The sequence below is a fragment of the Diceros bicornis genome, chromosome 33, assembly GCF_020826845.1.
Source record: "Diceros bicornis minor isolate mBicDic1 chromosome 33, mDicBic1.mat.cur, whole genome shotgun sequence".
In the NCBI taxonomy this organism is placed as follows: domain Eukaryota; kingdom Metazoa; phylum Chordata; class Mammalia; order Perissodactyla; family Rhinocerotidae; genus Diceros; species Diceros bicornis.
In genome coordinates, this window is record NC_080772.1 from 13,436,818 (window position 1) to 13,451,514 (window position 14,697).

A 14,697-nucleotide genomic window follows, 5' to 3' on the forward strand; every position below is an offset into this window, starting at 1 on the left:
AAAGAATATAAAATAAACTGATGCCATTGCTACTGCCTCCACTTTCTTTAATGCTCTCTAACAGGCATGGCCATTATGCTTACGAGACATAAAAAGAGCTCCTTGCGGAAGCTTCTGCAAAATTTGAAAACCCCATGAAGGCATGATATATATACACTTACCTAAATCTATCTAAGCTTCTATAGTCCTTTGCAGAAAACAAATTTGCTAGAAGTTCAAAGGCTGTTGATCAAGGTTTATTCTCCCTCATTTCATCTGAGTTCGACACACACGTTTTGAGATGGACTCCCTGCCCAGCACTGTGCTGACCTCTGAGTACATAAAAAGAAGGACATAACTTGTCTCAACGCTGGCAAGGCACTCTCAGGGCTTACGGAACTAAACTTAAGTGTTGAAATAGATTGCACCGGAAGTAGTAAGGGAAGGTGCACAAGGCACCAGGAAGGCACTCAGCAAAGGCCAAGACAAAAGCAAGGGGGCATCAGAAAGCCAGGCAAGACTTTTGGAGGAGATGATAGCTAAGCAGAATCTTGAAGAATAAACTAAGAGAAGAAGAAAGTACATTCCAAGAAGAGAGAAGAGGCTGAGAAAGGCTCAGAAATACGAAACAGCCTGAGTGTGTTCTAAGAGAATAAAGTTAGAGGTTACCATTGGCCAAAGGCAGGCTTCAAGACGTGAGCTTCAGGAGGGCACCTACAGCCTATGCTTAGGGGCTAGCGTTTATTGTGGAAGGAATCATTGATAGATTTTAAGTTGGGGATTAATATTTTTGCATTTTATTTTTTTTAATATCTAATTTGCCCTCATTCTTTTTGTTTTTGCTGGGAAAGATTCACCCTGAGCTAACATCTGTTGCTAATCTTTCTCTCTTTTTTTTTTTTTTCCCTCCCCAAAGCCCCAGTACATAGTTGTATATCCTAGTTGTAAGTCCTTCTAGTTCTCGTATGTGAGCCGCTGCCACATCATGACTACTGACAGATGAGTGGTGTGGTTCTGCACCCAGGAACCAAACCCAGGCCGCCTATGCGGAGCATATCAAACTTTAACGACTAGGCCATCAGGGCTGGCTCTGCATTTTGAAATATTACCCCCATGTCTGCACGGACGGTGGACCAGCAAAGGGCAAGCGTAACCAGTTAGAAAGCTGCTGTCATAGCCCAGGCAGAGACAGCAAGGCCAGAAGACAGAGCCCACTAGAGCCACGTCTCCAACGTGGAGGGAAGCCAACGCTAGGGGGCCCTGATGTGTCCCCAAGAGGATCCAAAGGCCCAAACAGTTCATTCTCGTTAGGTTTAAAGACTTTATAACCTCAGTTTAACTTTTAAAGAATCCCAAATGTACTCATAAAACATTCCCAAAATAGTATTAATTAGTTCTTTTTTAACATTCGAAGTCTTAAAAGCAAACATCAATACCTTTCACTGTCTTAGCTTTTAACTTACAGCTTTATTTCATAATAAAGAATAAATATCATCAGCTCTTAAGGGCAGAGATGCCATCAACAGTATGGAGAGAAGGCCAGTGAAGCTGAGTCTACACAAGCAAAGTGAAGCAGATTAAGGCAACCTTCCAGGTAATTCAAGTCCCCCAAAGTTAGCTAATAATAAATACAATCATAGAGAAATTCAACCCTGACATTTCATATAAATAAACAATTTAGAGCCTCTTCTTAAGTGAAAATAATTTTAAGATATTTCTGACAACTTTGTCTTTAAATTAGCAGGGTTGCTAAGAAGCACTACAAAACGTTGTCATGTTTTTGAAAAAAAAAGTATGATTAATAATAATAACAACCTAGCCTGAATTTAATATTGAGAATTATAAAAGACCCAGAAGTAAAATCTTCTAATTAAGATTTCTATAATAAGTTACAGTGAAGGGCACAAATAACTTATCCTGATTAGCAATTTCTCCCCTACTGATGGTCCATTAAAAATGTCATTACCTCTAACACACTGCTTGTCATCAGATGGAATGACATTCTATTGCACAAGCTTGGGCAGTCTCACACTTTTTCACAACTTAAGTATCAAACCACTCAGGCTAGAAATCAATAATTACATTTTTATACTTCAGCTACTCTTTACACCACTGTATGTTCGATTTTAATTTGCCTGTGTACACTAAAACGTTCAGATTCTTGTGGTACAGTGATTTACGTGTCCTAGAGAGAAATTAGAGGATATATGTGACAGCCTTAATAAAATTCTCCATGCTTAAGGACATAACAGGACCGACAGTCTGGTCAGGTCACAATGGAATGTGATGCTTGGCTCAACTCCACTGTAGTTTGCACTCTGCCACCGTGAAATATGCTCAGAGAGGTTGAGGAAGGGTAACAGGATCCAAAATGTGATCCAGTCACAGGGGCTCCACGTCAGCCTATCCCTCCGACAATTCTCTCCTTTGCCCTGCTGCACATAATCAATCACTGAAGTTCCGTAGACAGCATCTCAGAAATCTCTCTCTGTCATCCCTTCCTTTCCACTGACACTGCCAACACAACAGCCGCAGTCTTGGTTAACTGAACCTCTTGCAATAACCTTCAAACTGGCTCCCAAGCTCTCTCAGATCCCATCTTATTCAGTATGGCCAGGTCAGTTTTCCTAAAGCAACATGCTAATTATGACTTTATCCTACAGAAAAAAAAAGGTTATACTCTAGACTTGGTTCAAGATCCCTCATGAATTTGCTCCAAAATAGCCTCTCCATTATATTCTCTATTAACCTCATTTAACATGAATGAATCTTTTCTTCCAGATATACTTAAGGATTTACTTTTCCTCATACGATCTCTAGACCTTCCCATATCCATGTCTTTTTTGCACACTGCCCTCTCTTCCTACACATCCCAATCTTCCCAATCCAAATGCTATCCACACTGCAATGGTAACTGCAATTAATACTTCCTCCACAAATCCTTCCCTAATTATTTCAGCCAAAAATAATCTCTCTCTGTATACCCATCTTTCACAACCTACCTTTATAACCTCCTTGAGGGCAGGCTTTGAGTCTGATTTATATTTACCTGATCCGAAGCATGTAACACTTTGCATAAGGTAAAACAAAGACTGCCAACTGCACCTTGCAGATAAAACCAGTGAATGTGTGTGTTTGGTTCACACGTCCACACCTCCAGCTTCTCCTGACACATTAAACATCTGGCAAACTTTGCTGACTTCCCACAATCCCCACTAGTCCCTACTGCCTCCCAACACTTCAGATAAAGTAGAGGGTCAGTAGCTAGTTACAAGTTTTACTCTCCTGGCTGCCCTCCATTTATAGTACCTGCCTGGCTCTCAGAGACAAGTGAGTTTATAACTTCTATAGTAAATGATCAATAAATAAGTATTGATGAATGAAGGACTACCATATGAGGAACAGCTGAAGGTACTAAGTATGCCTGAAAGGAAAAATAGCAACTTCATGATATGATGACAGTAGCCATTATTTTAAAAAATGTCATGTGAAAGTACAATTATATTTGTATTGCACAGGTCCAGAATCCCAAAACGGAAACAATGAAAGAGATTACAGAACTTTTTGATCTTTGGAATTACTCAAAAGCAAAATGGATTTCCTCAGTGAGGAATGAATTGCTTTTACTGAGCTGTAGAAGCTGAGGCCACCCAGCCAGTTGCCAGAGGGTCAGAGATGGGAGACTGGACTAGCGCTGTCCAGGGGCCCATTCCACTCAGTGAGTCTATGACTCCAGCCCTCTCCTCAATTCATTTGCTGTCTTGTTGGAAAACAGGACACTGAACAAAGCAGCATGTAGGCTGTATGGGTGCACTGCCTACGGGGTGCATATAGTACAAGAGAAGAGGGTTGAGGGGGAAACCCCGAGAAATCCCCTTATTTAAGGATAAGGGAGAACAGCAGACAGAGATAAGGCAGTCAAAACTAAGAAGAAACATTAGGAGGTGATGTGTCACTGAGACCAACAGGAGAGAGAGTTTCCATTGCAAATGCAGCAGAATTAAAGTATTTTAAGAATTTTAAAATGCCTGTTTGATTGTGGGTTGAGAAGATCATCAATGACCTTGGTTTGGAAATTTCTAGCAGAGGGATGGGGGTAGAAGGGGCATGCTCATGACATGGCTCAAATTTAAATCAAGGCAATGTATCCAGATGGAATTATATATAAGAACTATATCATTAGGATTATGTTAAAAGCTTTCATTTAATAAGGTTAAGCATCTAAATCATGCTACAGTTGTTGTAACTCTTTTTGGCACTTCCTTATTTTTTAATATAAACAAAGCAAAAAAAAAAAAAAAAACCGGAAAGAAAGAAAAAAACCAAGCAGCCTCCGTGAAGCCTAAGGTTTCAATAGAGTGGTGTATATGAAGTGAACTTTAATTTCTATGAATTTTTTATTTAAAAAGACAGCATCGAAGGAAACTTACATGCATATTACTAAGTGAAAGAAGCCAATCTGAAAAGGCTACACAAAATGTATGATTCCAACTATACGACATTCTGGAAAAGGCAAAACTATAGAGACAATAAAAAGACCAGTGACTGCCAGAGGTTGGCAGGGAGGGAGGGATGAACAGGTGGAACACAGAGGATGTTTAGGGCAGTGCAATTACTCTGTATGACACTATAATGGTGAACACATGTCATTATGTATTTGTTCAAACACACAGAATGTACAACATCAAGAACGACCCTCATGTAAACTATGGACTTTAGGTGATGATGACATGTCCATCAACGTAGGTTCACCAACTGTAACAAATGTACCACTCTGTTGGCCTGTGGCCCACAACCAGCTGCTGACAGCCAGGTGTGCGCCCCACACCTCCTTCCCCAAAGAAATTGATAAAACCTAGGAAATCCAACAATATGGCCAGGTCCATGCCTGATCACATGCCTGAGAAGTCTACCAGACCTCAATCCCTGCCCATGTGCACAGAGCTTCTAATTCGCTTTTCAACCCATTCCTAAATATAAACAAAGAGCCAAGGACCACTAGACATTTGAGGAGACCCTCCAATATAAAAGAGAGAGGCCAAAACAAATAGAAGGAGGAACCCAGAATAAACAGAGGCATGCAGGAAACAGAAAAAAAAGCAGTACAGAAAAGAATGAGGAAAGATTCTAAATTCATGAGCTAAATACTGGATGCTGTATTTTAAAAATTAAAAAAAAATCATAGAATAAGCACAATTTTTTACAAATTAAAAATATAAGAGCAGAAGTTAAAAGTTCAATAGAAAGTCTGAAAGATATAAGTTGAGGAAATATAAAGAAAGTAGAAGAAAAAGACAAAGAGAAAACAAGAATTACTGAAAGAAGAAAAAAGAAAAACAGAAAACTTATCAATAAAATAATGTAAGAAAGTTTCTGAGAAATAAAAGACACGATTATCCTGATTGAAAAGGCCCAGCAAGTACCCAGCACAGAGAGTACAAAAAGACCCACGCCAAGGCATAGGCTGCAAACTGTCAAAGCGATGGCAATAAAGAGGAAACTGTAAAAGCTTCCAGAGAAAGAAAAAGAAAAAGGTCGCACGACACTAAAGAGGGAGGGAGGGTGGAAAGCAGGATGGCATTAGATTTGTTTGCTAAACTGTTCAACCACAACACCGGAAGCCAGGAGGTAACACAGCAATGACACCCAATATCTGAGGGAGAATACTTCCAGCCTGGACTGCTCCACCCAGGCAAACTCCAAACAAGTCTGAGCGTACTAAAGATAAAGATGCTCGCAGACACACAAGGTATCCGAACAGGTTCCCTCACATTCCCTTCTTCTCAGGAAGCTACCGGAAGATGAACTGTAGAAGAGAATAAAGCAAGAAACTCCCTGAAGGAACAACCCCACAAGAGGGTGTCACAGCATCCAGGAAACATGGAATTAGACACAAGAAACAAGCAAAGGGACTTCCTAGGCTCAAGGTCCAGGGAGCTGCAGGCAACGCTGCACAGTAAGCCTAGAGCAAGCAGTCCAGACCAGGGCAGAAGAAAGGGAAGCGATGCCTCCAAGAGGAAGAGGGAAGGACAAGGATGGACAAGAGGGAAGGAAGTACAACAAAATGTGTTTGAATGCACTAGGAGAAGATTTGCCATCCACCAGAGAGTTTGGAAATGAAATCATGAGAGATAAATCAAAAAGTAAATAAACAAAAATACATTAACTCTAGGGGGGAAAAAAAAACAACATTTTATCCAGTATAGGAAATAGAATATCATCTCAGCCAGAAACAACAGTTACCTAGTCATAATAATAAAAACACTGAGTATTAATTTACATAAAAATTATAATTTAAGTACACAGGGACAATAATAAGGGAGCAAAACCAGGATGGGGCAGGGTAATAAGAGAACTAGCCTCATAGTTCATAGTAGGGAATTCATAGATATCTTAATTATCAAAGCATGACAGTATAAACATGTTATTAAGAAGTATGGAGGTGACAGCAGAAGAAACAGCTAAGACTTGAAAGTGACTGTTATCAGGGCAAAAAGTTTTAGGTGGGGAGGGGGTGGCGTATAACCAGAGGCAGAAAGAAATACAGTACTAGTCAACAGTTTAAAGTATGTTTATATTCTATTTTGATAAAGATAAAACTTGAATTAAATAAATGAACGACAGGGTGTTCAGGCCTTGCAGACTATTCCTTCGAGAAGCTTAAATATCCTAGAAAAAAGAATAAACTGGTCCAGACATGGTACTTTTTATTACATATTTTTAAGTTTGGAGAAATTTTGAAAGGGAAGAAACGATAGAGAAGAAATTATTTAGTGGCAGAAAGGAGACGGGGCATTTGAAGGAGCAAGGTTTCCGAGGTGGCAGGGGCAAGGGGTCTGGGGCATGTGTATCCAAATTAGGCCTCGATGGGGCCAGCCCCTGTGGCTTAGCGGTTAAGTGCGCGCACTCTGCTGCTGGCAGCCCAGGTTCGGATCCCGAGCACACACCGACACACTGCTTCTCCAGCCATGCTGAGGCCGCGTCCCACATACAGCAACTAGAAGGATGTGCAACTATGACATACAACTATCTACTGGGGCTTTGGGGGAAAAATGGAGGAGGACTGGCAATAGATGTTAGCTCAGAGCCGGTCTTCCTCAGCAAAAAGAGGAGGATTGGCATGGATGTTAGCTCAGGGCTGATCTTCTTCACAAAAAAAAAAAACAAAACCAAATTAGGCCTCGATAGAAAGACAGACAGCTCATCCCCTATGGTCAGCATAGAGGATGGAGAAGAATCAAAGAGCAAAAAAAAATTACGTAAGGAAGAAACTTACCTCATGGGTAGGGGGTAGAGACATTGCTTGATAGTCTCGACGTTGGGGTAAAGTAGGGGGCCAAGGAAAATTGTGAATGTTTGGGAAGGTACCAGAAGAAAATGTTAAATTCAATTTGATCGAGTAAATATGACCTTAGATCAAGAATGGACACACACTGGGGCCGGCCCCGTGGCTTAGCGGTTAAGTGCGCGCGCTCCGCGACTGGCGGCCCAGGTTCAGATCCCCCGGCGCGCACCAACGCACCGCTTCTCTGGCCATGCTGAGGCTGCGTCCCACACACAGCAACTACAAGGATGTGCAACTGTGACATACAACTATCTACTGGGGCTTTGGGGGGGAAAAAAACAAAAAAAGGAAGAAGATTGGCAATGGATGTTAGCTCAGAGCCGGTCTTCCTCAGCAAAAAGAGGAGGATTAGCATGGATGTTAGCTCAGGGCTGATCTTCCTCACCAAAAAAAAAAAGAATGGACACACACTGTCTTAACTACAGTATTTGTATTCAGTCACACCTCTATGTTCCCATAATACTTTTAACACTTACCACAGCATGTTCACACTAACACTTTAAAGGATTGTGTTTTCACTAAACTATGAATCCTCAAGAACCGTCTTATCCATTTGTATACAACCAACACTCACTCACCATGGTGCCTGATGGGAAATGCACTTCTGTTGTATAGATATATAAATATTTTATTTCCAGAAGTACAAAAGCATGTCAACACACCAACACATGTTTTTTATATTCCAGAAGTCAGCATTCAATAATTTTACTACATATTTAAAAAGTAATATATAATGTCCCATCATAGATAACCCCCCAAAAAAAAATTCCCATTTAAGTTTAAATGTATACCTGAAGCTGACTCTGACTAAGTACATATAAAACCTAGAATCTGTTTGGGGTGATGCCCATTTTTTCACTAAACTCAGACGAGCAGGGAAGACTACACGAATCTATGACTATCTCATAGCTTCTAAATTGAAGCTCAGGAACATTCACAACAACAAACCTAAAGATTTTACAGTTTGATTATCGATTCAGAATTAATTTGAGCACAGTCTCTGATTATTAAGCACTTCCTAATATTTCAACATACTCTAATTTTACATTCTTTCCAAGAGGGAAATATAGTTATTATTCACTATGAAAAGCATGATATCAACGCTAATTTTTAAACTTCTGCTTTCCTCTCCCATCCATTTAAGCCAAAAACCAATTTCCTTGATAATTACCCAACATCTTTTCCACAACACATTTCAGATCCATCTCAAATAGGTTCAGAGGGGAGGAGGGGAGTTACAAAATAAATAAATAAAAGCAAGAGCTTTGTTTGCTATTTAAGTCTTTTGCTGAATTTAGAGGATGTTTTTGATTGATATTAGTTAAAATTCTCCTTGTCATATTAACAGAGTAGAGAAAATTAATTTGAAAAGTCTACCTTGAATGCCAGATTATGTCAATAAATCCTAATCTTTAGTTTTACAATGCAGTAAAACAGAGAATTATGATTACGTAAATGATTTAAGCTCATCAACAATTTAGGACAAAATGCTGATTGGTGCACCTGTGTATACCTTTTCTCCAATTCCACAAAGTATATGCTGACCAACTCAGATTGTTCCAGTAACATCATACAACACAGAACAACCAAACTGACATCTTCATAATTTCATCTTTTTATCCTTTCAACAATGTTTCAGAAAATAATTCCAAACACTACACTTTATAATATATAAAGGTATCCTGACAATAGAGCTAGGTCATGCCTACCTTTAAGGTCATACAAGCTAAACGAGAGTTCACTAGCTCCAAGATGACTTCTAGTTTACAAGAGCACACACAAGCGTCTTCTAAAATACCTGATTTTGACTTCAGGATAACCTGAATGGTGTGTCCATCATTGGTGACTTCGCAGTCTCGGCAGACCACGTAATTTGGCGACAGGCGGACATCCAGCAGGGAGGGGTCATATCTAGCTTCTCTTGAGTTTAGGTTAATGGGAGACTGGTATTCCCCATTAGCATCAGGAAACACCAAGCCCCACTCAACACCTAAGGACAAAATGAAGCAAATTTAGAACAGGTTAAAAATATGTTACAGTGAAATTTAACACCTAAAAACTGGTTTAAACACTGTTATGACCCTGGACATTATTAAGAGGGTTATGACTGCCTCTATATAGAAGAAATATGGTAAATGTGTGTGAATTTTACATTCATATTTTCAATGATCTAATGTTATCAAACACCACATATAAAATCCTGGACTAACAAAATATTCTGTCTGTATTTGTCCACATAGATGTAATAATTATGATCCTAGGAAATTTAGGTCATCTTTAAGTGATTAGGAAAAAAAATAACGCCACAAAAATTTCCTCTGCTCATTAGCCCAATTATGTGCAGTACTTGGAAAATAGCTGTAACTCTCAAAATGCCTGGTGAGAGCCAAAAACCATAAATCTGATGCTAGTGAATAAACAGTTCTTATCAGAAGTGCAAATGCGGTATTTTCAAGTGTGCATGTGAATATACACATACCTATGTATTCATACATATATACTCTTCCATATTTTTATAATTAAAATTATATATTACACATTTCTTTCAGTATATGTAGTCAGCATCAGCAATAGTGGTCAGCTCCATTAGGAGACCTACACACCCAGGGATAAATTTAGGAAACTAAACTTTTTCAAAAGTCAGCCCCCTTCTCGCCAAGCCCACTGATTCAGCCTGAAATTGAGGACATGTTTAGAAGTTGAGCCTTGTTCGTATCCTTCAGGAAAAGAGAAGAGGCAGAAATACTCTCTCCCCTCAGGGCCCTCATTGCAAGCGAGAAACTAATGGTTTCACTAACACGGTATTCTCAATGTGTTCAGTAAAACGTAACGCCACTCTTCTTAGCTACTTGGAAGAGAGAAATGTCACAGCCGCGGCTTTAAAGCTCGCCCTCCGGAAGGCGGCAGGTGCCAACTGCTGCCCGGCAGGAAGGCCAGGCTCCCCACGCGAGCGCAGGGGCGGGCACGCCCGCTCTCCCTGGAGCGCCTTGTGCCCTGAAACTGGCCAGGGGACTGGGAAAGCGACAGAGCCCACGTGGGAAGGAGGGGACGCGGGTGCAGACGGGACACACACGCGGCGCGCGGCATCCCGACGCGCCATCCCGGCACCCCGGCCACCTGGACACGCGGCCAGTTACCTTCTTCGTAGCCCCACTCCACACCCTCTTCCTCTTCCTCCTCATCGTCCTCCTTCTCCGGGAAGGCGACGGAGTCTTCGATGAAGCTCAGGTCAGCCATGGGAAGACCGTGGGTCCCCTGGGCGCTCTGGCCGGCGGGGCCTGCGCCTCTTCAGGGCAAGCGGGCTGGAGTGGGCGTGGGAGCGCGTGGGAGTGTCAGCGCGCGTGTCTAAGTGTGAGCGCGTCGGAGTGGAGGGTGAGCGTGTGACAGTGCGCGTGTGAGTGTGAGCGCGTGGGGGTGCGAGCGCGCGAGTGTGAGCGCGTGTGGCGAAAGGCAGGTGGGTGTGAGCGCGCGTGCGAGCGGCGCTGGGCCGGAGTTTTCGGGCGGGGCGCGTGTCCCGAGAGCCGGCGCAGCGCGCGAGAAGCTGCAGCTCGGGGAGCGCCAGCCCGGCGGCTTATAAACCCGGCCGGGGCGTGTCCGGCGCCGGAGGATCCGCCCCCTTCGCTCGACGGCCGGGGGGCCAGGGCTTGGGCAGCAGGAAAAGGCCCGGGGGCTCCTGCCGAAGCCACGGAAGCGGCAGAAAGACCCCCGCCCTTACGGATGGGTAGACTCCCCGTCCAGCCCTCCCACACGGGCTGCTCCTGCTCGGCCTCCGGCGCTGCCGTCTGGAACCTCGCGAGTCGCCTAAGGTCACCTCGGCACCCCTGTGAGCAGGGGCCAGGCCAAGGCCTGTCTACTCTTATTTATTTTCATCCTTACTCCAGGAAATACCAAAAAGAAGGAGAGAGGGTGGGAAGGGAAGAGAGGGATTGTCTTGGGTAGGAGAAAAGAGAGGGCTGGGAGACGCCCTAACAAGATGAAGTTTCCCCGCTAGGAATCTTCTTTACTGAGTAGTATTTGCTTTTTGATTCGTCCTCGGAGCACAGTGGAAACGAGTATAGAAAAATTTCCAAGAAACCTGTAGTTCCTAAAAACATTTAAGAAAAAATTCGTTGTAATCTAGAGAAGTAAGTATAATTCGGGAAAAATTTTCCATGAAAAAATATTATTTCAAAGGCAAAAGAGTTATGAAAGGCAATAAAGAAAGCGTGTTTGGTTTTGGTTTCAGACTCGGGTGCTGCTGCAGGCGCAGCTTGCTGTGTACACAGCTCCCGATCGGCTAGTGGAATCATGTAAATAATGAAATGCACACATTGCATAACAAACAGGAACTTTCCTGATCCAAAGCGGTCGTATTATTACCTCTTAAACATACTTGCCAATCCAGTGTTAATGACTTCAGCCCCCTATTCCAACCGTTTTTGAAAGCTTTAACCAATAACCCCTAAGCAGGTTAATTCCACAGTTTTGGAAAGTATGTGTGCATAAGAAGCCCAGATTTGGACCTTAAGTAAAATTTATTTTTATATGATCTGTGCATGCACCAAAATGTCTGTTAGCAGTAAGCCCAGATTTGGACCTTAAGTAAAATTTATTTTATATGATCTGTGCATGCACCAAAATGTCTGTTAGCAGTTTGAGTAGCGGACTCCTAAATCATACCATCCTTGTGAATGCTTAATTTCTGTATAAGGATGGAGATGCTGAGTTTGGGGACTTTCAGGTTCTGTGCTCCTAGCCTTCACTACCTGCTCAGCCCTCCACTTTTTTTTTTTAAAAAGCCACTTCACAGGCTGTTAGAAATTTCTCCAGAAAGTGGATTGGGACTGAAAGAGGAGGAAAAAAACTCAAACCTATCAATCTGCCACATTTTGGAACATTTAACAAGATAGGTGAAAACTATTGGTCAACTTTAGCTTTGAGGATAACCTGTGCATTTCATGTAATTCGTGTAATTTCTCTTTCCCCTTATCGCAGAGACCAGAAAGTCTGTCATTCAGAGGACTGAGCCACAGTCTGAGAGAGACAATTCATTCTTCACTCACTGCCTTCTGGATTTTCTTGGGTAGATAGCCTCTCTCCTCTGCATGTTAGTAAGCCTGGGCTTGACAGAAGCAGAAGTCTACCCTAAAGTTATAGCTATTAAAAATAATAAACACTACCCAAAATATTAACCACTTCCCACTGAAGTTCTTCTAAAAGGAGCATTTCATTTCTTTTTCCTTTCTTGAAAACTTTTTCTCAATCTTGAAATCTTATTAAACTTTCTTTTTAGAAGTATGTTCACACATTAATCACATACTGCAGCTAATGGATCCCGTGGAAGTTTCCTTAATAAAATCATTTTCCCACCCTGAGCTCATCAGCAGTATTCATTTCTCTCTGCCGCCGGATGTACCGAGATGCTGCATCATAGTCATTGTGTGACCACCAATTGCATTTAAAGTATCACATGAATTATAGTGATGTTTACCAAACCAGAGGACAGCAAAATCACCATGGCAAAAAACTCAGTTTTCCGTGAGTAAATGGTATGTCTTATTTATAGCAGATAGGCTGAAAGATTGAATTGTTAATATTGAATTTTGCAGCTAACAGACAATTTTCATTATAGCCAACAATATATCACCATTCATAAATGCAGTTAACTACTAGACAAACATGTTTACCCATATTTGTTCTTTCTGATATTTCAACATCGTGTGTATAATGTAACTCCTCTCTGCAAGCCTAGCATACCCTGTCCAGCAACACATGAGCCGTTCCACTCTGCATCCAGATATTCAATTAACAGCCTTAATTGCTTTGAGACTGTGTGCTTCAGATTTCTGCTAATTAACAGCACCTTAAGACCTTCTCTTCTCCGGTCCCTGTACTATATTATCACTAAAGATGGAATTTCTATTTCTAGTTGTTATAAGGTATCTGTCACCATAAAACCTAAACACACAGATCAAAGATATAGGCCAATTTCTTTGATTTACAAAATAGAACAAGCACGTCTAAATCTAATATCAGAGAATCTAAAAATATTCATGTTCTATATTATGAACATAAGTACTCCACATATCCCTCTATATAATTTTTAATGCATTTCAACCTAATATCATACTTGATTCCTTAAATTAAATTTATATTACTCACTTGAAGTGTTTGCATAGCTGAGGTCAAATCACATCAGTAGAACCATTTATTAAAACTAAGGCCTGTATAACTAATTACTATTTGCTACTAAAAGAATATAAATAGAAATAGCTAAAAGGGACAGGCTAGTCTAGAAGTCAAAAGAACAAAGAGATATTAAGATTGCTTCACAGCATCCTGTACCTACACAGCTCTCTCCTCCCAATCTTTTCTCACCCTCTGCCTACCTTACCAAGCTTTCTGATTGGATTGGTGAGTTCTGGCCCTAGAGTACTCATAAACAATTATTACCTTCTTCTTGTGCGAACTTATGCTCTGTAAACACCAAGGATAGAGCTAAATATTCGTGTTAAATAGCTTCTAACCAGATTGTAAATTTCTGAACTTCAACAACAATGAATTGTGTTCCTTTACGTGCACTGCTCCACACTAAGCACTGTGGGAGACCCCAAAATGAATAAAACACCGTTTCTACCTGCAAGGAATTTACAGTTCTCTTGGAGGAAAAGTAAATTATATTAACTATAATAAAGGCAATATGTTAAATAGAGATACAAGTACCATTATATCTAACAAAGACGCAGTTCATACACATGGGAATGATCAAGGAAAGTTTCTTGGAAAAAATGTCATTTGAGGCAAACCAAAAAAGACGAATAGGATTTTGGTGAACAATGAGTGAGCGAATAGCATTCCAGGTATGAGCAATGATGCTGAATAATGGAAGTGCTCGTTGTAGATCCATTTTCTCCTCGAAGTATCTTCTGTGACCTGCCAAAACCTATCTAGATTACTCAAAAACTGTGTGCTTCAGTGGGCTCGTGTCTGAAGTAAGACACTTCTCATGTTGTTTAGTTTATTATTCTGATTTTTGTTTTGTCAGTAAAGACGTCAAAATTTTCCTCATTATATACATTTTGATTTCTGAAAGTTTTAATCTTTATTTATAAGGCAAGAAGTCCTGATTCTTTCGTTCATATTTCTTTCTTCAACAGATTAACCTTATATTTTGCCTGCTTGAAGTTACATTTATAAGCCTACTTTTGTTTGACCTCTTCATGGTCTTTTGTCTTCAGAACCATCAGCTTTTAGTCTTGGAGTTCAGTAGCTGTGGTGAATTGTATTATTGTTCCTGTCATTTGCTGCCCCTCTCTGTGAGATTATACCTCACTGCTTTGACCAATTAAATATGAGTAGAAGTGCATGCACCACTTCATAGTAGAAGCTTTAGG

At 41.0% G+C, this 14,697-nt stretch overlaps 1 protein-coding gene across 1 annotated transcript in view; it reads right to left on the bottom strand.

Annotated features, from left to right (window-relative positions):
• CA8 (carbonic anhydrase 8) overlaps positions 1 to 10,756 on the bottom strand; it is an 88,561-nt gene extending 77,805 nt beyond the window's left edge. The window contains exons 1-2 of the mRNA XM_058528753.1: positions 10,462 to 10,756; positions 9,123 to 9,314 (exon numbers count right to left, since the gene is read on the bottom strand). Coding sequence (XP_058384736.1) covers positions 9,123 to 9,314; positions 10,462 to 10,561 — 292 coding nt within the window. The 5' untranslated portion in view covers positions 10,562 to 10,756. The remainder of the gene's footprint in view (positions 1 to 9,122; positions 9,315 to 10,461) is intronic.
• Positions 10,757 to 14,697: the final 3,941 nt, after the last annotated feature.